A 24,496-nucleotide genomic window follows, 5' to 3' on the forward strand; every position below is an offset into this window, starting at 1 on the left:
ATATCTGCCAAACCACGTGCCCTATCGCAAATTCCAAAAGGACATTTTAGTAGACTGACATGCTGAACAGATCTGTGAAGTTTCCCCTCGATTGGATCAAAAATGACGGAGGAGCTCGGTTTTAAAGGTTCATGCTTAAAAACGTCATAACTCTGAAACCATGTGACGCATGACGTCATGCTCGCTGACTTTTGTGTTCGTCATGGATATGCGATTCTGCCTGCAAAGGTTGGCCTCGATCTGTTCAGCCGTTGTATAGAAAAAGGGTGTTTTGTGTTTTCACGAAAAACAATATGGCGGCCGAACCACGTGACCTGTGATGTCATAATTACCATTAAAATATTCTACAGACCGTGTCCCGCCTACGGTGAAAATTTGATCTCAATCGGTCCAATCATTGCGGAGAAAATCTTTTTTAAAGGAAATTAAAACTTAAAATGGCACTGAGTTAAGGATCATCAGAATTATCAGAATTCCCAAAGTTCAAAGTGCCATAACTTTGTCAAAAATGATCGAAACGTTGTGAAGTTCGAACTTGATCTGTACCTTATCATGAGGAAACCATGTACCAAGTTTGAAATCATTAGCATTAAGCGTTTAGAAAAGAAATCCGGAAAACTGTTCTTTGCATGACGGACTGACGGACTGACGGACTGACGGACTGACGGACTGACGGACTGATGGACTGACGGACTGACGGACTGACGGACTCACGGACTGACGGACTGACGGACTGACGGACTGACGGACTGACGGACTGACGGAATGACGGACTGACAGACGGAGGGACGGCGTGCAAACCTATAGTCCCCTCCACTGTCCACCGGTAGGGGACTAATAATATAGTGAATATAACCATATTACTTTAATCCCAATGTCGTGAATGGAAGGTTAATGCATTGAAGCGGTGTATGGTTCATGATCAGTGATGAGCGTTGTTCGGCACTAATATGAATAACCGCGGAAGTAAGGAATTCATCTCGGTTTTTTGATAGTAATGTGGCGTACACGAAAGCCCACTGGCGTGGTGACATCATTCCGCGCACCAAGTGGGCGGCGGCCACGCCCTAAGGGGTAGGCGTGGCCTCAGGATATATACACCGGGCGCACAGCCCAGAGCGCGCGAGTGCGACAGTGACCTCTTTTTGAATAAAGAACATCAAACTTACCGCGTTGTCCACTTCCTCCTTGGTAGCAAGTCACGCGCGTAGCACCGCGTGCTAAATTGGTGACCTCCGACATTCGAGTCAGCCGTCGCTGACTACCCAAAACCGCCGCAACAATGGCTACCAACGCGGTCTCCATCAAGCTCCCCGAATTCTGGGAGTCACAACCCGAAGTTTGGTTCCTGCAGGCGCAAGCCCAGTTCCGACTTCGAGGCATCACGGTGGACGAGACCATGTACTGCCACGTGGTCGCCGCCCTCGGGCCCGGCACGGCCACCCGCGTCGTATCTGTCCTAAGGGATCCACCTGCCGACGGCAAGTACGAGGCGGTCAAGCGTCTCCTCCTCGCCACGTTCGGCCTTACGGTGGACGCACGGGCCGATCGCCTCTTGGACCTCCCCGAGATCGGGGACACGCCACCGTCGGTCCGTATGGACCATATGCTGGCGCTCATGGGCGACGAAACCCCGAATGCTCTATTCCGGGTGTTATTTCGACGCCAGCTGCCAGCACGAGTCCGCCTCACTTTGGCCGGTTCCGCGTTAACGGAACCCCGTGCGCTCGCTGCCGAGGCCGACAAATACTACGCGGCTTTGGCCACGCAGGCGAGTCTTGGCGTGGTTGCCGCTCCCGAGGCTCCCGAGGCTTTCCCCGATGCACCGCACCTCGTGTCCGCCGCCACGCGCCGACCACCACCGCCGCCGCCGCCACGAAGAGAACCGCGGCCTCCGACACCGCAGCTGCCCGCCTGGTGTTTCTTCCACGCCAAGTTCGGCCACGAGGCTCGGCAGTGTCGCCCGCCGTGCTCATTCGGCAGGTCGGGAAACGGGCGAGCCGGCGCTCGGTGGCAACGGTGAGCGTCGGCAATTCCAACAGCCTTCTGTACATAACGGACACCTTGTCCGGGCACCGTTACCTGTGCGATACGGGAGCGCAGGTGAGTGTCGTTCCTGCCGGTACGTCCGACAAGCACACCGCGGGCCGAGGTCCCGCGCTGCTTGCGGCCAATGGTACATCTATACGCACGTACGGAAAAACGCTGTCTCTCCCTGCAGTTCGGAGGTCAGGTTTTCCGTTGGTCGTTCGTTACGGCCGACGTGCCCATGGCACTGCTCGGCGCAGACTTCTTATGTGCTAATGGATTACTGGTCGATGTAAAGCGCAGAAGGCTTGTCCAGGCTGAGACGTTCAGCTCGCTCGCGTGTGCGCTGCCCGGCTCGTAGAGCAGCTCACAGAGCGGCTCATCGAGCGGCTCGCCGAGCGGCTTGCTGAGCGGTTCCGTTCCGGCCAGGTTCATCTGTACGCTTCCGGCAGCGGACGAATTCACCCGCCTCCTCGCGGGTTTTCCGGCCCTCACGCGGCCGACCTTCTCGGCGGGGACCGTCAAGCACGGGGTGGAACACCACATCCCCGCCACCGGTCTACGCCCGGGCACGCCGCCTCGAGCCGGCGAAGCTCGCGGTAGCGAAAGCGGAGTTCGCTACGCTGGAGCGGCTCGGCATCGTGCGGTGCTCCGAGAGCGCGTGGGCATCCCCGCTCCACATCGTGCCCAAGCCCGGCGGGGGATGGTGACCGTGCGGGGACTACCGGCGCCTCAACGACGCCACCACCCCCGACCGCTACCCCGTCCCCCACATTCAGGACTTTTCCGCCCGCTTGGCGAATATGTCCTTCTTTTCAAAGGTGGACCTCGTACGCGGCTCCCATCAGGTCCCTGTCAGGCCGGAGGACATCCCGAAGACGGCTGTCATCACGCCATTCGGGCTTTTCGAATTCCTTCGGATGCCCTTCGGTTTGGAAAATGCGGCTCAGGCGTTCCAGCGCCTCATGGACAGCGTCCTGCGCGGCTTGGATTTTTTGTACGTCTACCTGGACGACATCCTCGTCGCCAGCGCGTCCCGCGAAGAGCACCTACACCATCTCCGCACGCTCTTCGAACGCCTGGGCCAGCACGGCCTAATCGTGAACCCCGCCAAGTGCCGGTTCGGTGTCGCTGAAATCGACTTTTTGGGGCACCGCATCACCAGGCACGGGGCCGTCCCCCTACCGGCCAAGGTGGAGGCGGTGAAGGGGTTTCCGCTCCCCCGCACGATCAAGGGGCTCCAGGAGTTCCTGGGCATGGTAAACTTTTACCATCGGTTCCTGCCCCGCATCGCCCAGCTCCTGCGCCCCTTACACGAGGCCCTTCAAGGGAAGCCGGGCAAAGGTGACGTTACCTGGACCGAGCAGATGGATGCGGCGTTCTCGGGCGCGAAGCTCGCCTTGGCCAACGCCACCATGCTCGCGCACCCGGCGCTCGATGCACCGATCGCCCTCACCTCCGACGCCTCGGACTACGCGGTGGGCGCGGTGTACGAGCAATGGGTGCATGGAGCTTGGCAACCGCTGGCGTTCTTCAGCCGGCAGCTTCGCCCGCCCGAACGCCGTTACAGCACCTTCGACCGCGAGTTGCTTGGGCTTCATCTGGCGGTCAGGCACTTCCGCCATCTGCTCGAGGGCCGTGCGTTCACGGCCTTCGTCGACCACAAGCCGCTGGTTTTCGCGATGGGCAAGGTCGCCGAGCCGTGGTCGGCCCAGCAACAGCGTCACCTCGCGGCCATGTCCGAGTACACGACGGACATCCGGCACGTCGCGGGAAAGGAAAACCCGGTGGCCAATTGCCTTTCCCGGGCCGTCGCCCACACAGTCCACCTTGGCATCGACTATGCCCGGATGGCAGCGGACCAGGCCGCCGACCCCGGGGTCCAGGCCCTGTGGACTGCCGTCACGGGCCTCCGCGTCACCGAGGTGCCCTTCGACGGCGCGGGCACGGCCCTCGTTTGCGACGTCTCCCTCGGGCGGCCTCGCCCCATCGTGCCCGCAGGCTGGCAGCGCCAGGTTTTTGACGCCATCCACGGCCTGTCCCACCCGGGCACGAGGGCCTCCCAGCGGTTGGTCGCCGACAAGTTTGTCTGGCATGGCCTCCGGAAGGCCGTCCGCGGCTGGGCCAGGACGTGCCTCGCGTGCCAGGTGCAAAGGTGCACCGACACACCCAGGCCCCCTTGGCCCCGTTTACGGTGCCGGAACGTCGGTTCGACCACGTTCACGTGGACCTGGTGGGACCTCTGCCCCCCTCGCGGGGTTTCACCCATGTCCTTACCATGGTGGACCGCACCACCCCGTGGCCGGAGGCCGTGCCTTTGGTGGCGACGATGGCGGCAGATGTCGCGCAGGCGTTCAGCGCCACCTGGGTCGCCCGGTTCGGCGCCCCCTCGGACATCTCGTCCGACCGCGGCCCCCAGTTCACCTCGGAGCTCTGGGCCGCGGTCGCGCGGGGGCTCGGGGTCCAGCTGCACCGAACCATGGCCTACCACCCCCAGGCCAACGGCCTGTGCAAGCGATTCCACCGCTCGTTGAAGGCCGCGCTCCGGGCCACCCTCCGCGACGGCGGCTGGGTCGACAGGCTCCCCTGGGTCCTGCTGGGCCTCTGGACGGCGCCCAAGGAGGACCTGCGCGCATCCACGGCGGAGTTGGTCTTTGGACAACCGCTGCAGGTGCCGGGCGAGTTCCTCCCCGACCCCACGGCACCTTGGTCCGCGGCGCAGGAGCGTTCTGCGCTGCAGGAGACTGCCCGGAGGTTCGCCCCGGTGCCGACGGCGCACCACCGGCACCCTCCTACACACGTCGCCCCGGAGCTTCGCACCGCGGAGTACGTCTTCGTCCGGCACGACGCCCACTGGACACCACTGCGGCCCCTGTACGACGGGCCTTTCCGTGTGCTGGAGACCGGGGTGAAACATTTCACCCTGGACATCGGCGGCACTCCTGACCGGGTCTCCATAGACTGCCTCAAGCCGGCCCACCTCGACGTGGACCACCCACCGCCGGTGCCTCGGCCCCCGCGTCGGGGCCGCCCCCCTGTGGGCGGACCCCCGGCACCGCCCAGCACCGCAGGCACGTCGCCCCCCGGTCCGGCACCCATCCCGGGTACAGCCGGGGGCATCCCACCTGGCATCCCTACACCCCGGACGCCGCCGGTCGCCAGAGGGCGCTTCGGCCGGGTTAACCGTTTGCCCCGCAAACTGGCCCTCCAGGTGCGCGGGAATTCTGGGGGGGCGCGTGTGGCGTACACGAAAGCCCACTGGCGTGGTGACATCATTCCGCGCACCAAGTGGGCGGCGGCCACGCCAGAGGGGTAGGCGTGGCCTCAGGATATACACCGGGCATGCAGCCCGGAGCGTGCGAGTGCTACAGTGACCTCTTTGAATAAAGAACATCAAACTTACCGCGTTGTCCGCTTCCTCCTTGGTAGCAAGTCACGCGCGTAGCACCGCGTGCTAAAGTAATATCATTTTCGAAATAATGATAAATGTAACGTTAATATTATAGTAAATCTAATCATAACACTAATCCCTTCGTAGTGACTGCAAACATACTGGAAGTTAAAATATATCATGTTCTACATATTAAAGAAGCGGCAGTTTTGTGTCCATTATGTCATTACGTCTGTGATGTCATTTCGACGGCTGCTCCACTGACCGACATTTTAATTTACAAGTAGGCCTACACCCGCTCACTACGGGAGCTGCAGAAAGGGTCATTCCTCTTTGGGGTAAATAGATTACAGTCGATCTATGGTCAGGTCTCAAGAACATTGGGTGTGTTCATTTACCAAGTTTCTTGTGTAGAGATCGCCAAGTGGTTTAAATATTTGAGCAAGCACTCCATTCAAAACTGGTAAGGAACGGCTGGCTTGGCAAGCGCTAGCTGGTTGCTTGGTAAATGAGCACATCTCCAAACCTTGTGGGGTATATAGATTACAGTAGATCTTCCCTCAGTTCTGTAAGTAAAACTTACCTCATGGATGTCGAGATTCCTCCAAATGTCTTTGTTTCATGTGATAAGCAGCATTAACGACTGTTTAAAAAGCTAAACATATATGTTTGTGGTTTATAATATTTTACAAGCTTGGCTTGCTGTTAGACTTTTGGACTTGTTTTTTTTAAATCAAAATATGCCAATGCGACAACAACAATGTATATTTTCAAGTTGGCCGGGGTATTGCACAGGACTGGATATTCATGTTTCGTCACCCCCATCAAATAAAAAACCATATTTAACAGTCAAACAGCTTTTTATTATAGTGTAGCGGTTCCCGCTGAATGTACACAATCGCCTTGCACCTGCCAGGACGCGGCCAGGGCGCGATCGCCATGCCGGGCTCGTCCGGACGGGCCCAGACGCGCCTCTCCTGGGCATGCCCGGACTCGCTGTTCCCGGGCACGCCCGAACCTCCCGGGCACGCCCGGTCTCGTCTTTCCCGGGCATGCCCGCTCTCGCCTTTCCAGGTCTCGCCCAGAGCGCCCGGGCATGCCCAGCCTCGACTTGCCAGGCCGCGTCCAGGACGCCCGGGCATGTCCAGACTCGCCTTTCCAGGGCTCGCCCAGAGCGTCCGGGCATGCCCGCTCTCGCCTTTCCAGGGCTCGCCCAGAGCGCTCGGGCACGCCCAGCCTCGACTTGCCAGGCCGCGTCCAGGACGCCCGGACATGTCCAGACTCGCCTTTCCAGGACTCGCCCTTGACACCCGGGCATGCCCGGTCTCGGTTATCCCGGGCAAACGCCCCGGCATAAATGTGTATATATATTGCTGCCCGATAAACGGACTTTTGGGAGAATACCTGAGCTGTTTTGTTTCAATAAAGCAACTCGGACGAATTCCGTCTTTGGTCGCGTCAATTCTTTCGACTCGCGTTGGAGCGCAGCTCCTTCACTGGTGACCTACCGACATGGACACGGCAGTGACTCTTAAACTGCCTACCTTCTGGGAGGCTCACGCGGCTGTTTGGTTCGCCCAGGCGGACTCCCAGTTCGCCCTGCGAGGCATCACCGCGGACGACACCCGCTTCCACCATGTCGTGGCAGCGCTCGGTTCCGCCACCGCGGCCCGCGCCCTGAGCCTCCTCGAGCACCCGCCGGCTGCCGACAAGTATGATGCGCTGAAGACGCTCCTCCTCGACGCTTTCGCCCTCTCACTGGCGGCATGCGCACGGCGCCTGCTCGACCTGCCCGAGCTCGGCGACACGCGCCCGTCCGAGCGCATGGACTATATGCTCTCGTTGCTCGGTGAGCACTCTTCGGATTTTCTGTTCCGCGAGCTGTTCCTTCGCCAGCTGCCTCACCCGGTACGCCTCGCCCTGGCTGGCACGTCGATCACCGATCCCCGCGCCCTCGCCAGGGAAGCCGATAAGATCTCCTCGGCAGGCCAACACATCGGCGCAGCTACCTGGAGCCTGCCGCCGTCCGAGGCGACGCCCGAGCACCCTGCGCGGTTGGAGGCCGAACTGCCGGTGCAACTGGCGGCCGCCACGCCGTGCCGACCGCTTCCGACATGACGGCCGGGGCCTCCACCTGACCAGGCGTGGTGTTATTACCACGCCAGGTTCGGACACGAGGCTCGGACGTGCCGACCCCCGTGCACTTTCGGCAAGTCGGGAAACGGCCGGGCCGGCGTTCATTCCCAGCCATGAGCGCCGGCCACTCGGGCAAATTGCTTTTTATTCGGGACAAAGCGTCCGGACGGCGTTTCCTTTGTGACACCGGCGCTCAACTGAGCGTCATACCCGCCTCTGAGCAGGACAGGCGGGACGCCGTTTGCGGCCCCTCTTTGGTCGCTGCTAATGGCTCGGCCATACGCACTTTCGGCCCGCGCGACGTCACCCTCTGCTTCGGCAGCCAGCGCTTTCAGTGGACCTTTGTGACCGCCTGCGTCCCCATGGCCTTGCTGGGCGCCGACTTCCTCTGCGCGCACGGGCTGCTGGTCGACGTCAAACGTCGTCGCCTTGTCAACGCCGAGACGTTCAGCTCCCTGGCGTGCACGATGAGCAGCTCCGCGCCGACCGAACTGGCGTGCGCCCTCCTGACGGCGAATGAGTTCGCTCGCCTGCTCGCGGAATTCCCGGCCCTCACGCGGCCGACGTTTTCGGCCGTCGCAGTGCGGCATGGGATCGAGCACCACATACCCACTACGGGCCCGCCGGTCTACGCCAGGGCCCGCCGCCTCGACCCGGCCAAGCTCGCCATGGCAAAGGCCGAGTTCGACGCGTTGGAGCACCTCGGCATCGTGCGGCGCTCCAATAGTGCGTGGGCCTCACCACTGCACATCGTGCCAAAGCCGGGGGGCGGATGGCGCCCGTGTGGCGACTACCGCCGCCTCAACGACGCTACCACCCCCGACAGGTACCCGATCCCGCACATCCAGGACTTTTCCGCCCGTTTGGCGGGATGGGTCATATTTTCCAAAATTGACCTGATACGGGGATACCACCAGGTACCTGTCCGGGCGGCCGACGTCCCGAAGACGGCCGTCATCACGCCGTTCGGCCTGTTCGAATTTTTGAGGATGCCGTTTGGCCTCAAGAACGCGGCCCAGGCATTCCAGCACTTAATGGACGGCGTGCTGCGCGACCTGCCATTTCTTTTCGTCTATCTGGACGACATCCTCATCGCCAGCACGTCCCGTGCCGAGCACCTCCTCCACCTCCGAACACTGTTCGGTCGCCTCAGTGAGCACGGCTTAATTGTCAACCCGGCCAAATGCCACTTCGGCACGACGACCATTGACTTTTTGGGCCACCACATCACCAAGACCGGGGCCATGCCACTGCCGACCAAGGTCGAGGCCATCACCACGTTCCCGCGTCCCCGTTCCATCAAGGCCCTACAAGAGTTCCTCGGCATGGTGAATTTTTATCACCGATTCGTGCCCCGCGCTGCTCAGCTCATGCGCCCCTTTACGAGGCTCTCCGGGGCAAGCCGGCCAAGCATGACATCGTTTGGTCCGCGGCAATGGACGCGGCCTTCGCGAGCGCAAAACGGGCCCTCGCCGACGCAACGCTGCTGGCTCACCCGGTGCTCAACGCGCCCATCGCCCTCACTACGGACGCCTCCAACTACGCGGTGGGCGCCGTCCATGAACAATGGGTGGACGGGGTTTGGCAGCCACTCGCTTTTTTCAGCCGGCAGCTCCGGCCGAACGAGTTAAAATACAGCACGTTCGACCGCCAGCTGCTCGGTCTATTCCTGGCCGTTCGCCATTTCCGACACCTCCTGGAGGGCCGCCCGTTCACGGCTTTCGTCGACCACAAGCCGTTGGTCTACGCAATGGCCAAAGTCACGGAGCCGTGGTCGGGCCGCCAGCAGCGTCACCTCTCCGCCGTGTCGGAATTCACCACGGACATCCGGCACGTTGCCGGCAAAGACAACGCCGTGGCCGACTGTCTTTCTCGGGCCAGCGTGAACGCGGTCCACCTCGGTGTGGACTTCGCGCTCATGGCGGCCGACCAGACCACCGACACTTCGGTGCAGGCCCTCCGGGCGGCGGACACGGGCCTCCGCCTGGCCGACATCCCCTTCGCGGGCACCGTCCTGCTCTGCGACGTCTCCCAGGGCCAGCCTCGCCCCATCATGCCCGTTTCCTGGCAGCGCCGCATCTTCGCCTCCATCCACGGCCTTTCTCACCCAGGCCGGAAAGCTTCTCAGAAGCTGGTGTCGGCGTGTTTCATCTGGCACGGCCTTCGACGGAACGTCCGCGACTGGGCCAACGCCTGCACGGCCTGCCAGCGGGCCAAGATCCACCACCACACCCAGGCCCCGCTAGCACCTTTCACCGTGCCTGCACGGCGTTTCGACCACGTCCACGTGGACCTGGTGGGTCCCCTGCCCCCATCGCGGGGGTTCACCCACCTGCTCACCATGGTGGACAGGACCACCAGGTGGCCGGAGGCCGTGCCCCTCACTTCCACCACCACTACCGACGTGGCGCAGGCGTTCATCGCCACCTGGGTCGCGCGCTTCGGTGCACCGGCGGACATCTCGTCCGACCGCGGCCCACAGTTCACGTCCGAACTTTGGGGCGCGGTCGCCCGCTCTTTGGGGGTCACGCTGCACCGCACCACGGCCTACCACCCCCAAGCCAACGGGTTGTGCGAGCGGTTTCACCGCTCCATGAAGGCCGCACTCATGGCCGGCCTTCAGGACGACGGTTGGACCGACCGGCTGCCGTGGGTCCTTTTGGGCCTCCGCACGGCCCCCAAGGAGGACCTCCGGGCATCCGCCGCCGAGCTCGTCTACGGCCAGCTGCTCCGCGTCCCGGGCGAGTTCGTGCCTGATGCTACCAGTCCCTGGTCCACCGCACACCAGCGCTCGGACCTCCAGGAGGCCGCCCGACGATTTACCCCCGTGCCAACGTCCCGCCACGGTGGCCCCTAGTCCTACGTCCCCCCGGCGCTTCGCACAGCAGAGTACGTCTTTGTGCGTCATGACGTGCACCGGGGGGCACTCCGGCCGCCGTACGACGGGCCCTTCCGGGTCCTCCGACGGGGCGACAAGTCCTTCGTCGTCGACGTTGGCGGCCGGTCGGACCGGATCTCTGTGGACCGCCTCAAACCGGCGCACGTGGACGTCGACCGACCACCACGGTTGGCCCTTCCTCCGCGGCGAGGCCGCCCCCCGTCTACAGTTCCCCCCGCTCGACCACCCACCACCGGATTGGACCCCCCCTCACGACCCTCCAGGGGTCGCTTCGGCCGGGTCATCCAGACCCCCCTTAAATTGACCCTGCCGGTGCAGGTCGATTCTGGAGGGGCGTGTGTAGCGGTTCCCGCTGAATGTACACAATCGCCTTGCACCTGCCAGGACGCGGCCAGGGCGCGATCGCCATGCCGGGCTCGTCCGGACGGGCCCAGACACGCCTCTCCTGGGCATGCCCGGACTCGCTGTTCCCGGGCACGCCCGAACCTCCCGGGCACGCCCGGTCTCGTCTTTCCCGGGCATGCCCGCTCTCGCCTTTCCAGGGCTCGCCCAGAGCGCCCGGGCACGCCCAGCCTCGACTTGCCAGGCCGCGTCCAGGACGCCCGGGCATGTCCAGACTCGCCTTTCCAGGGCTCGCCCAGAGCGTCCGGGCATGCCCGCTCTCGCCTTTCCAGGGCTCGCCCAGAGCGCTCGGGCACGCCCAGCCTCGACTTGCCAGGCCGCGTCCAGGACGCCCGGGCATGTCCAGACTCGCCTTTCCAGGACTCGCCCTTGACACCCGGGCATGCCCGGTCTCGGTTTTCCCGGGCAAACGCCCCGGCATAAATGTGTATATATATTGCTGCCCGATAAACGGGCTTTTGGGAGAATACCTGAGCTGTTTTGTTTCAATAAAGCAACTCGGACGAATTCCGTCTTTGGTGGCGTCAATTCTTTCGACTCGCGTTGGAGCGCAGCTCCTTCAATAGCATGGAAACCTTTTTCTGGTGTCAATGGAGTGGATGTGATTGTGTTTGCCTCTTGCAGTAACAGTAACGAGAATCCCATTCTTGGTATGTGTGTTTGCAGAAAATTAAGGAAATAACATACATGCACTCCGAGGGTATCTTGTCCGGAGAGCTCAAACATGGACCCCTGGCACTGATTGACGACAAGATGCCGGTGATAATGATTATCCCAAGGGATGGTACATATACCAAATGCCACAACGCACTCAAACAAGTCACAGCAAGGCGGGTACGTTTGTTCGGAAGGCATGTTCACTAGTTGGGAAGGCATATTATATTAAAGACTGGATTTGTAAATTTCATGAAGCATGAAGCCCTGTGTGTTTGTCCCACATGCTATTAATTATTTTTTTTATTTTTTTTATACAAAAGGTCTAGGCTCAAGGAGGAGTTAAACGATGGAGGGAAGCAGGTTCACAAACTGATAGAGGATTGTCGGGGAACAGGAAGACAAAGACATTGTACCAAGAGTGAATGAAAAAGCAGAAAAAGAATAAGAATGATGAGGGGGGGGGGGGGGGGATCACCTCCTCTCATTCATGCCTCTTTTGTCCCGCGTGTGGAATCAACTTCCTCAGTCCCTTCAATTTTATTCTTTCCTCCAGGGCTTCAACAGCCTGGTGTTGGCATAGCGGTTAGGGTGCCGGCTTGGGATCCTAGGATCCTGGGTTCGAATCCCGGCCGATCGCTGAATTAACGCCAGCGGGGTTGACTCAGCCTGTCATCCTTCCGAGGTCGGAAAATTGAGTACCAGTTCACTGGTAATTCCCTGTGTGTCACAAAATGCGACCAACAGGGTTGGTGGCAGGAAGGGCATCCGGCCATAAAACATTGCTTCAAAAAGGGGACCACGGTGCCCAAAAACGGCCACCTCTACATCCTGGTCCGTTCTGTGTTCTAGCTCTCTTAAGATCCTAAACTCAGTATACAAAAAGAGGAATGAAGGAATGAAAGTAACAAAGTTTGGACTTGGAGAGGATGTTTATAACCATAGGCATATATTTACTGGATTGAACACATGCAACTTCCAGGAACTAGAAAAGGCCCTAGGGGAAGGAGACCATGAACAAAAAGGAAGAATAACTTTTTCTTCGAATCCTAGTGTTGGCTTCATGGTTAAGGTGGCTGGCTTAAGATCTTATAGTCCTGAGTTTGAGCCCGTCATGGCATTAAACACAACACCAGGTAGGTAGACTTAGCCTGTCATCCTTCCAAGGATGGCAGAATGAGTACCAACTTACAGTGAAGAATGAGCAATTTGAGTATCCTACGTCGGAGGGATGGCCCATCCAAGATTGTGCCTCCTAGCAAAGAAAAACTGCTTTGGCAGCCATCTACGTCTGAAGACATGGAGGGAGTGGTTCTTCTTCTTATTAAAAATTTTGCAAAGCATATTATAGGAACTAGTGGGGTCACCCGTGGGAATCCTATGGGCATGGAGGTGTATCGTTGCGATCGGTGCAGCCGTTTTTGCGGTACCCGGGACAATAACGTTGTCTGCGGTACCCGGGACAATAGCATTATGCGGGAGTTCAAACCTGAAAATGCTGGAGACCAAAGCTGAAATTGGAAAAACAATATAGCCTATTTTACTCCGGGGGGTCCCAGGATTACCCACCCAAAATTTCGTTGCGATCGATTCAGCCGTTTTTGCGGTACCTTCGAACAGACGGACGGACAGACGGACATTTGGTGAGTTATAGTAAGATGCTGTGCAGTAAATGTAGATACTGGAGGACATTTGACTACGGAAAAAAGATGTATTGGGTTTGAGAGTGGAGTGGGGCCAGGATGGCTTGGTTCTGCACAAGTGCAAAAAAGAAGTCGAAAAATGTATGAAGACAGAAGAACTTTATGAAAATGTATGAAATCTTTCCTCTTCTCCAATGGCTTGATCTCTGATCATCAATTTGGTTTCAGACTAGGTCACTCTACTCTGGACATGCTGCTTCTGCTGTCTCAACAATGGATGGAGGTCCTCAATGCCAAACAGGAAATTAGAGCTGTCTCCCTCGACATATCACGTGCCTTCGACACGGTCTGGCACCCCGCTCTGCTCACCAAACTCTCCTCCTTTGGTATCCATGGAAATCTCCACGCATGGCTGGCGGACTTCCTCTCTAGTCGTCGTCAACGTGTGGCCCTGAATGGGTTTCTCTCATCTCCTCTTCCTGTTCAGGCTGGAGTTCCCCAAGGCAGTGTTCTGGGTCCCGTGCTTTTTCTGGTCTTCATCAATGATCTCTCTGACTCTCTCGAAAATCCTCTCTATCTCTTTGCTGATGACTCCACTCTCTGCCGCTCCATTCCTCTTCCCTCAGATCGGCAGTCTGCTGCCTCCTCGCTCTCTGAAGACCTGGACAAAATCACAGACTGGTCAAACAAGTGGAACATGTCTTTCAATCCTGACAAATCTCACACTCTTACTATGTCTCTCCGAAAAGATCGACTGGACAACCCTCCCATCTACTTTCTCAACAATCCTCTCCAAGAAGTTCTGTCGCTCAAGATTTTGGGTCTCACTATCTGCCATGATCTTTCTTGGGAAAACCACATTTCCAAGCTGGCCTCCAAAGCCAGTCGCCGACTGGGCATCCTCCGTCGTGCGAAGTCCTTCCTCGGCACACCTGAGCTCCTCACCACATACAAGGCTTTCATCCGCAGCTCAATGGAATACTGTTCTCCCCTATGGGCCGGTGCTCCTGCCTCACACCTAGCTCGGCTTCACGCTGTTGAAACCAAAGCTTTCAGAATTATTGGAATCTCCCGCGATGAAGCTATCTCTGAGGGCCTTTCACTCACTCACCGCAGGCAGGTAGGTGGTCTTTCTGTCTTCTACCGACTCCTCTCCGGCCTTGCACCCCCAGCTCTCTCTGTGCTCTGTCCCCCAAATATTCCTACAGGTCGCACAAGATCTGCCAGCAACCCTCTGATGGTTAAACTGCCGAAATCTCGGCTCTCTGCTCACCTTCACTCTTTCATTCCTCTTTTCTCCCGCCTCTGGAACAAACTCCCTCACTCCCTTCAATCCCACTCCTCCCTCCAGGTCTTTAAAACAGCTGTTCACCACCATCTCTTATCTTCCCCCATCCAAAACCTTGATCTTTTCTACCCCCGCTAATTCACCCCAGATCCACCTTGTTTGAAATTCCAACTTCTTTCCTGGAAGTCCTGGCAGTGTCCATATGTTTTATACCTCTCCCACCGCCCCCTTCCCATGCCCCCCCCCAAAGCCCTCGCCCTCTCTCAGATCTCTCGATGTCTCCATGTCTCTCGGTCCCTGCTCTCAAATGTTGTGTTTGTGTCCTTCCCCCTCTCTCCCCATCTTGTCTACCGCTCCCGATGTTATATGTTTTATGTGTCGGTTTGTCTTTCTGTGTGATTAATGTTCGCTCTTTCACGAGCCTCAATCTTGTATACAAAAAAAACAACAAAAAAAAAAGAAAGAAAAAAAAAAGAGAACACTGTCACAGAATGTGAGAAGTAAGGAGAGTACAACATGGAGACACTTAACGATATTTGTTTGTGGCTTTTGTGGTCCGGTCGTAAGTTTGTATATTTGCAATCAGGTCACTCCATCCCCGTCCTCTGGTCGGCTCAGCGCACTCCCACTCATCGTCCCAGCGCACCTGGTCACAGCAACGCACACGATCGCACCTCCTGCCTACGAACCCTGGCTAAATCACCTGAATTCATCCCTGCTGTTCAAAACAACATCAAGCTCACCCTGTTCAACACCCGGTCCCTCAACAACAAATGCCTCATCCTGAACGAATACATCCTGGATAACAAACTGGACTTTCTCTGTCTCACCGAAACCTGGCAACAACCTCTGGACTACTACACACTCAACCTCACCACACCCAATGGATATTCCTACGTCAATAAACCACGCTCGGGGGGCCGAGGGGGTGGAATTGCCGTTATCCACCGTCAAGACATCAGGACCAGCCTCATCCCCATCGCCTCATCCTCATCATTTGAACACCTGGCTTTTAAACTCTCTGGTCGCACGCAGTCAGTCATGGCTGTCGTCTACCGCCCTCCCAAACCACACCCATCATTCCTGTCTGACCTCTCCTACTTTCTGACCCAGCTATGTTCCCTCTCCCCCTCAATCCTCCTCCTTGGTGATTTCAATATCCATATGGACTCCACTGACTCCACAATAACCACTGACTTCACAGATTTACTCACCTGCTTTAACCTCACTCAACATGTCGACTTTCCTACCCATATCCGTGGTCACATTTTGGACCTTGTCTGCTCCACTGGATTAAATTTGCACTATCTCTCTGGCTCTGACCTCACCCTCTCTGACCACTTAGCTATCACTATGAACATCAACATCCCCACCCCAACACCAAGACATTATCGCACTATCACCTTCCGTCAGCTAAACGCTCTTTCACCGACCTCATTCTCATCCACCCTCTCTGAAAAAATGTCCACTTCTCCCTTCGTTGACCTCCACGCCCCTTCCGACCTCACTGACTACTACAACCACACTCTCTCCTCCTGCCTTGACCAGCTTGCGCCTGTAAAAACCAAAACAGTTTCTTTCACCCATTCTGCTCCCTGGTTTACCCCCGAACTCCGCCTGATGAAAACTCGTGCTCGCCAACTTGAAAGACTCCGCAATAAAACAGGTCTCACAGTTCACTCCCAAGCCTACAAGGACCACCTACAACACTACAAAGATGCCCTCTCCCGCGCCCGCTCCGCCTACTACTCTCAAATTATCCACTCTGGCTCCGGAAACCCAAAAGCACTCTTCTCGACAATAAACAAACTCCTCCGCCCCTGAACACCACCACCCAGTCATTCACAGTAGACAACTGCATCTCCTTCCTCTCTTTCTTCCAACACAAAATTGACAACATCTACAACAGCTTGACCACCGCCGCACCCGCTCCCCCTCCAACCACCTGCCCCCCCTTGTCCTGCCATCCCCTGTTCTCCCCAATCTCCCCTACTGACCTCTCTGAACTCCTCATAGGAATGAAAACTGCCACCTGCACTCTTGACCCCATCCCCTCCAGCTTTGTCAAGGCCTCCCTCCCTGCTCTCTCTCCACTTATCATTGCAACAATAAAATCCTCCCTGTCTACAGGCATCGTCCCACCTTCCCTCAAAATTGCTGCTGTTACCCCCATTCTAAAAAAACCTGGTCTAAACCCTGACACCCTAAACAACTTCAGACCCATCTCCAACCTACCCTTTCTGTCAAAAGTTTTGGAACGCGCTGTAGCCACTCAACTCAAACATCACCTCTCTGCCAATAACCTGTATGAAACATTCCAATCCGGAATCCGCTCCAACCACAGTACTGAAACTGCTCTCCTCAAAATCACCAACGACCTTCTCCTCTCCTCTGACGCTGGCAACCTCAACATTCTCGTCCTCCTCGACCTCAGCGCTGCCTTTGACACCATCGATCACACCATCCTCCTCACCCGACTTGAATCCACCTTTAACGTTACCGGCACTGCCCTCTCTTGGATTAAATCATACCTCTCTGACAGACGCCAGTTCATCTCCATCAATAACTGCAAATCCCCCACTGCTCCCCTCCCCCAAGGTATCACCCAAGGTTCAGTTCTTGGCCCCCTCATCTTCATCCTTTACCTGTCCCCCCTCGGTCACTTGATCCGCCGTCATGGTCTCCAATTCCACTGCTTCGCCGATGACATCCAGCTTTTCATCTCCACCAAGTCCGTCTCCACCGACACCCACTCTATCCTGACAAACTGCATCACTGAAATAAAATCCTGGCTTCAAATCAACTTCCTCAAGCTTAACTGTGATAAATCTGAAATAATCATCATTGGCCCAAAAACGCTCACAAAATCCACCCATAACTTCGCCCTCAACATCGACGGTATCCCAGTATCCACCTCCCCTCACATCCGGAATCTTGGCGTCATCTTTGACCAAACCCTCTCCTTCGACAAATACACTAAACAGATCACAAAGTCAGCCTTCTTTCACCTGAAAAACATTGCCCGTCTCCGCTCATCCCTCTCCTCCACGGCTGCAGAAACCCTCATCCACGCCTTCATCACCTCCCGTCTGGACTACTGCAATAGCCTCCTCTATGGTTCACCCTCAAAAATCACCAATAAACTCCAATACATTCAGAACTCCGCTGCCCGTCTACTCACCCATTCCCGGACCCGTGACCACATCACCCCCGTCCTTTACAAGCTTCACTGGCTCCCCATCCCCCAGAGAATCCAGTACAAAATCCTCCTCTTGACATACAAAGCCCTCCATAACCTGGCCCCATCCTACCTGGCTGACCTCCTCTCCAGACACACTCCCACCCGCAACCTCCGCTCTGCTGGTACCAACCTCCTGACCCCCTCCATCCGGACCAAATTCAGATCCTGGGGGGACAGGGCCTTCTCCATCGCTGCTCCCACCCTCTGGAACTCACTACCTCCCACCATCAGAGACTCCTCCTCACTCACCACATTCAAAACATCACTAAAGACACACCTGTTCAACGCTGCATTCAACATTCAACCCACAGCATTTAACCCCTGACTATCACTTCTCCTTCTCCCTCCTTTTGCTTTAAATATTTCCCTATTGATTCTTGTCTTTTTGCAATTGTGGTTTTCATGTATTGTTATGCATTATGTTTTCCACTCTGTCAAAGCGCCTTTGGGCTACTTGAAAAGCGCTATACAAAATAAATGAATTATTATTATTATTATTATCTATCTATAATTCCAGTAATCTCTGTGTGTATGTTTGTATGTTTGTATGTTTGTCTGTGACCGCTGTTTCTCGACAACCACGGGTCCGATATACTTGAAACTTGCCAGGTATATTGCTGGGGACCTGAGGATGTGCCTTTTCAAGGTTTCATATTAATCAGACAAGTAGTTACCGAGCTATGGCGATTTCTTTACCAAACTCCGCAAGCCGTTCGCTTTGGACCAAACCATTTCATGTAAATAGAGGGGGGGGATTGTCACCGTACTCGCAAGCCGTTCGCTTTGGACCAAACCATTTCATGTAAATAGAGGGGGGGGATTGTCACCGTACTCGCAAGTCGTTCGCTTTGAACCAAACCATTTCATGTAAATAGAGGGGGGGGATTGTCACCGTACTCGCAAGCCGTTCGCTTTGGACCAAACCATTTCATGTAAATAGAGGGGGGGGATATAATTTTAGATATATATATAGTACGGGCATGCCCTAGTATTGATAAAGGCAACAGTTGGACAAAATGGACTTTGCTTGCGGTGATAATGGAGCATCTATGAGAGTTTCACAACCCAAGATAACGTGGCGAGATGAGAGGAAAAGTGGTTTCCATAAACTCAGGAATGTGTGACCTGAAGTCTAACTTTATCCACTTTCAAACCATGTGATAGAATGGCAGCAGGGGAAAATCCTCAATGTAGTGACAACATAAAGTCGTTTGACGTGGTTTATAGTCCTAGCTATATTGGATGGAAGGCATTCCGTTAATATTTCGAACAGGATTTGCGAGTGTGAAATTCTCTTCTCGGCAGGGCCTCCCGGTGGTTCTTTGTGAGGAGAATGACAAAGAGACCATAAGCCTTGCATTCAAGGCTCTGCTGCTGCCATCAACTGTAGATTGCCTCCAGGGAATCCTTGCCGTCATCCCCTTGCAGTTGCTGTCCCTGCATATTGCCAATCTGCGGAATATGGATGTAAGAACCTTTTTTTAAATTTCGTTTTATATATTTATTTAGCTGTACATTTTACTCTGCACAAGATGTCAGGAAAGCAGAAAATTTATTTTTTCTAAAACCTCAAAGCAAGCATTCGCATTGAAAGTATTGAAAATTAGAACTGCATTCGGTAGAGCGCAAACCCCCGCCAGGCTGATCAGTTCACATTTTGTATCCCACTGATAGGCCGGATCTGCATCCGTACCTGAACCAAAATCTAATCAGCTTGTTCTTCATCTACCCAACTCATCCATAGTTTCGCCCAAATCCGTCCATAATGTTTTTGAGATAGCTTGCTGTACAGTTTATCGTTTTTGGCCCTCTCCCTCATCGGGGAAGAATCATTCTTTTAGTATCCGGGTCCGGATCCTCACCAAAATTTACTCAGTTCGTCCCTGTCACACACCCAACCTGTCTACCAAGTTTCGGCTGAATTCGTCCAATAACCTTTCGAGGTATCCTGCTCACAGACAGACAGACAGACAGACAGACAGACAAGACAGGGGTTAAAACATAACCTCCATCCACCTTCTGTGGCAGCTATAATGAATATTTAAAACTTTTCATCAATTACAAATCACTCTCTACCATTGAAAGCTATTTTCATTTTTGCAACACTATATTTGTACTGGATGGCCACACTCACTGCCTTTACGCATCCCTTTTCAGGTGGATTGCCCAAGGAATTTGGCAAAGTCTGTCACCGTGGAATAACGTTTGGTGTTTTTGAAGGACGTATCCATCTTGTGGCCCGATTATGCAATATGAATTCATTATTCATTCTTCATTCGTATGGCTAACCTTTGGAACATTTTTTTTTTTAAATCTAGATTTTTTTTTTTAAATCTAGTATTTTTTAATGAAAGTTTCGAAATAATTTATACAGTGGAGATGTTTTTCACGAGTTGAGGTTTGCACCAAGACTTTTGCGGTGTTTGAAAATGATGAAAACAAGGTTTACTGTAAATTTAGGTATGGCTTATTTTATTAGGGTGTACACCCAATCTCTAACGTAAACTTGCTGCTTTTAACTTGCTGGACATTTACTGTGATATCTTTTTCTCTTATCCAGCATATTGTATTTGTCCTGTGACGGAAAAAGTACCTTTTCAATACTTCAATCTGACTTTCAACAAATATGTTGTAATGTTTTAATTTAATTTAATAGACCAAAACTGTGATATTTTTAAACCAAAAACTTCCTGTTGGCTACATCCCAAATCTTTCTCACGCTACAAAAGACTTTTTTAAACGGGGAAACTACAAATGGAATGTTTTCAAACATCATAACCGTTTGGATTTGATGCTTTTTTGAAATTGAAACACAGTGTAATGTTTGTTAACCGAGCTATTCTATAAAGGGAATGCACAACGCTGCTTTTTATCTTTGACAATTGAACCTTTTGGGTTCTGGAATGTCAAGGTGCTAACTGCACCAAAAGCACTCCATATGGTAATTAGAAATATTTGGTGAACCAAAAGTACATGTTATTGGGTTTTTTAGTTTGTTGGATATATTTGCCTTGGGATTTGTTTATCGGATAATTTATGTTTCATGTTCAAATTGTTCAAAATTCAAATGAATCAAATGTTCAAATGAAGTTCAAATGAATGAAATGAATGTAATGAATGAAATTCAAATGTTCAAAAAATTCATGTAAGAAAATGTAAAAATGGTCTTTTATCTATTTGTTTGGGTTCAAATAATAAATAAAATCTTAACCGTATAATTATCATCACTCTGTGTGCAGCACCTGACTGGTGGCTTGTATCATTGCTGGGAGCACAGGTGTGCTGCTTTTACAGTGCTCTCTGCATAGGTTAGAGCAGCAAATTGCGATTTGGCTAAGGTGTCAGGAATAACCCATATACTCTTGGTGAAAGACACCGTGGGATATTTCACATCCACCAGCGAATGCTAGCAAGCAGGACACCCGGCTTAACGTCAATATGAAGGATGGCACACTTTGTGATGTAACACCCTTCCTGCGAAGCACCAATCCGCCAGCTTGTAGTCCTCTTTTCTCCCGCCTCTGGAACGAACTCCCTCACTCTCTTCAACCCGACTTCTCCCTCCAGGTCTTTAAAACAGCTGTTCACCACCATCTCTTATCTTCCCCCATTCAAAACCTTGATCTTTTCTACCCCCATTAATTCACCCCAGATCCACTTTTTCTGAAATACCGACTTCTTTCTTTCCTGGAAGTTCTAGCAGTCTCCATGTGTTTTGTTTTATACCTCTCCCACCCCCCCCCCCCCGCCCCCGCCTTCCCATGCCTCCTCCCCCCAAGCCCTCTCCCTCCCACAGATCTCCCGATGTCCCTGTTCTCTGCTGTTGTACTTGTGTGCTTCCATCTCTCTCCCCATCTTGTCTCCCGCTCCCTTTATTGTATGTTCTGTGTGTCCGTTTATTTTTTTTTGTGATTGATGTTAGCTCTTACACGAGCCTCGATCTTGTATCCAAAAAACAAAACAACAAAAAAAAACCAAACAAGATGGCTCAATGGTAAGTGCACCACATCTGCGCAATGCTGTCTGTCAAATTGTGGGAAATATGAAAAGTCTTTCAGAATTTGACAAAAGCTGGCATAACAATCCTGGCAGTATGGCATCACGTCTGCTACACGACACCGGTCTTTAGATCCGGTTTTTAGGTTGTTGATGTTAAGCCAGGTTCACGCCAGAGTGACAAAATCGCTCTTGAACACATGCGGACGCCATGGAACATCTTTCTCAGAACTGATGTCAGCATACAGCAGATTAATACGTTACAATTGTGCAACTAAATTGAGTGGTCCACATCTGAGCAATTACCTGGGCAATGTAGTTCCAGCATTTTTTTTTCTTACCATGATGCATGATGCTGACCTTTGGTGCTGTTGGTATTTTTAGTCAACAAAGGCTTCAGCAATTATCGATAACAATCTCGCAATTATAGTCGTCTCTTCTGTTTGAAATGTGTTGGCCTACTGAATGTAGAAATAAAATGCTGGGCAAGACCGTGGCTGACGATTCAGCAAAAACACCAACATTTTCAGCAATTGTATGTCCTTGTCCTGGAATTAAGAACACAGAAATAGAGAAACGTTTTACGGATGGATCACTTGAACAATTACTGTATTTTGCAAAACCTCGAATTGAAAACGTAGCTGACTTCTATAGAGCGGCTATACTGTATATACCTCGAGAATAGAGACTGTCAATGACACTGAAATACATTGCAGCATATACAAGCCTAGAATAGCTGTACAAATCTCCAATACAAGCCTTGTCTGTCTGTAACCATTTCTGATGTATGATGTACTGAAATCTCCCAGGTGATAAAGGATAACTATTTGCAGGGCAAAAAGCTACAGGTAGAAGTATACTTTTCTTTTTTTTTATCACGTGCAAAACATTTGACATGACGAACACACAAAAACATTGAAATTGAAGAACTACCATTTGAAGACCTTAAAATCAACAACCGTTTCTATATATCAATATACAGTGCATTCAGAAAGTATTCAGACCCCTTCACTTGTTTCACATTTTGTTATGTTGCAGCCTTATGCTGAAATCGTTTAAATTCATTTTTTCCCTCACCAATCTACACTCAATACCCCATAATGACAAAGAGAAAACAGGATTGTAGAAAGTTTTGCAAGTTTATTAAAAATAAAAAACTGAAATATCACATTTACATAAGTATTCATACCCTTTGCTCTGACACTTGAAATGTAGCTCAGGTGCCTCCCATTTCTCTTCGTCATCTTTGAGATGTTTCTGCACCTTGATTGGAGTCCACCTGTGGTAAATTCAATTGATTGGACATGATTTGGAAAGGCACACACCTGTCTATATAAGGTCTCACAGCTGACAATGCAAATCAGGGCAAAAACCCAGCCATGAGGTCGAAGGAACTGCCTGCAGAGCTCAGAGACAGGATTGTGTCGAGGCACAGATCTGGGGAAGCCTACAAAAAAAATCTCTGCTGCATTGAAGGTTCCCAAGAGCACAGTGGCCTCCATAATTCTTAAATGGAAGAAGTTTGGAACAACCAGGACTCTTCCCAAAGCTGGCCGCCCGGCCAAACTGAGCAATCGGGGGAGAAGGGCCTTGCTAAGAGAGGTGACCAAGAACCCGATGGTCGCTCTGGCTGAGCTCCAGAGATCCTGTGTGGAGATGGGAGAAACTTCCAGAAGGACAACCATCACTGCAACACTCCACCGATCTGGGCTGTATGGCAGAGTCGCCAGGTGGATGAAGTATGTCTAGACTTTCATAAGGCCTTTGACAACGTATCAGATAAAATTGTTGGCATCGGCGTCGTTTGATTTCTCTATTTGGGGGGTGGGGGGGGGGCAAGGGCTTAATATTAATAATGGGTAGTTACTTTAGGTCTGACTTCCAAAATTACCGTTTGTTAGTGTAGTTACAGTGTACATGAAATCACAAATACAGTTTACGTTCATTATTGTTACTCACATTTAAATACGGGATGCTTTTAATCTTAATTGTAAACTACTGGAAAAAATTAAGGTGGGGGCATTGCCCCCCCCCTGCCCTCCTCAAACTCCGCCTGTGGTTGTTGGCATTCCAAAATACTACATTTGCACACCCAATGATGAATCACCCTGCCTGTGAAACACTAGGGTGAGTTAATGTGGTGTTGATAGAGCACAGGCATTAGGGCTTTTGGAATGGCTGGCAGCGTAGCTAAATTAATTGAAAACTGGCTTCATGATAAGAAATAGAGTGGCCGCGAGTCGGAGGATATTTGGTTGGGATGTTGTAAGTAGTGGAGTACCTTAGGGATCAGGACTAAGACAGTTACTGTCTACTAGCAGTGGTGGCTGGCATTGTTCACTGGAGAGGGGGGAGAAACTGAGAAGGGGGTGGCAGGAGCCAGTGGGCTGGGGGCAGGAGAGCCGGTGGTCCTGCGGGCAGGAGAACCACCTGGGTGGGGGTGCGGACAGTTACTGAGCCGGGGAGGCAGGTGTGGCTGGACCAGACCAACAACCATTGAACTCCACAATACTGAGGGGGTGGCAAGCAGGATTCAAACTTCAGATACAGATCCCATCCACCCGAATAAAAAGAGCCCTTCAAGCCAAATACAAACAAACACCCTGGGTATAATGTACTGCATCACTCCACCAGGATCTGGACATTGAGGACTCAAATCAATACACTTGTTGTTAAAGTACGTTTTAAGCTTCGCAAAAAGACAACAACACAAGGAAGTCACTCACAAAAAAAACAACACATTTTTCTTAATAATAAACCCCTTTAAAATACACATCTCAGCCTAGCAAAGTCCCACACTTCCGAACTAGGGAAGAAA

At 53.2% G+C, this 24,496-nt stretch overlaps 1 protein-coding gene across 1 annotated transcript in view; it reads left to right on the forward strand.

Moving 5' to 3' along the window:
* The window catches only part of LOC137424699 (glutamine--fructose-6-phosphate aminotransferase [isomerizing] 2-like), a 99,290-nt gene extending 78,381 nt beyond the window's left edge, over positions 1 to 20,909 (forward strand). Inside the window, exons 17-19 of the mRNA XM_068112429.2 lie at positions 11,523 to 11,690; positions 18,988 to 19,149; positions 19,840 to 20,909. Coding sequence (XP_067968530.1) covers positions 11,523 to 11,690; positions 18,988 to 19,149; positions 19,840 to 19,884 — 375 coding nt within the window. The 3' untranslated portion in view covers positions 19,885 to 20,909. The remainder of the gene's footprint in view (positions 1 to 11,522; positions 11,691 to 18,987; positions 19,150 to 19,839) is intronic.
* Positions 20,910 to 24,496: the final 3,587 nt, after the last annotated feature.

The sequence above is a fragment of the Myxine glutinosa genome, chromosome 4 (genome assembly GCF_964187855.1).
Source record: "Myxine glutinosa chromosome 4, kmMyxGlut1.1, whole genome shotgun sequence".
Classification (NCBI taxonomy): Eukaryota; Metazoa; Chordata; class Myxini; order Myxiniformes; family Myxinidae; genus Myxine; species Myxine glutinosa.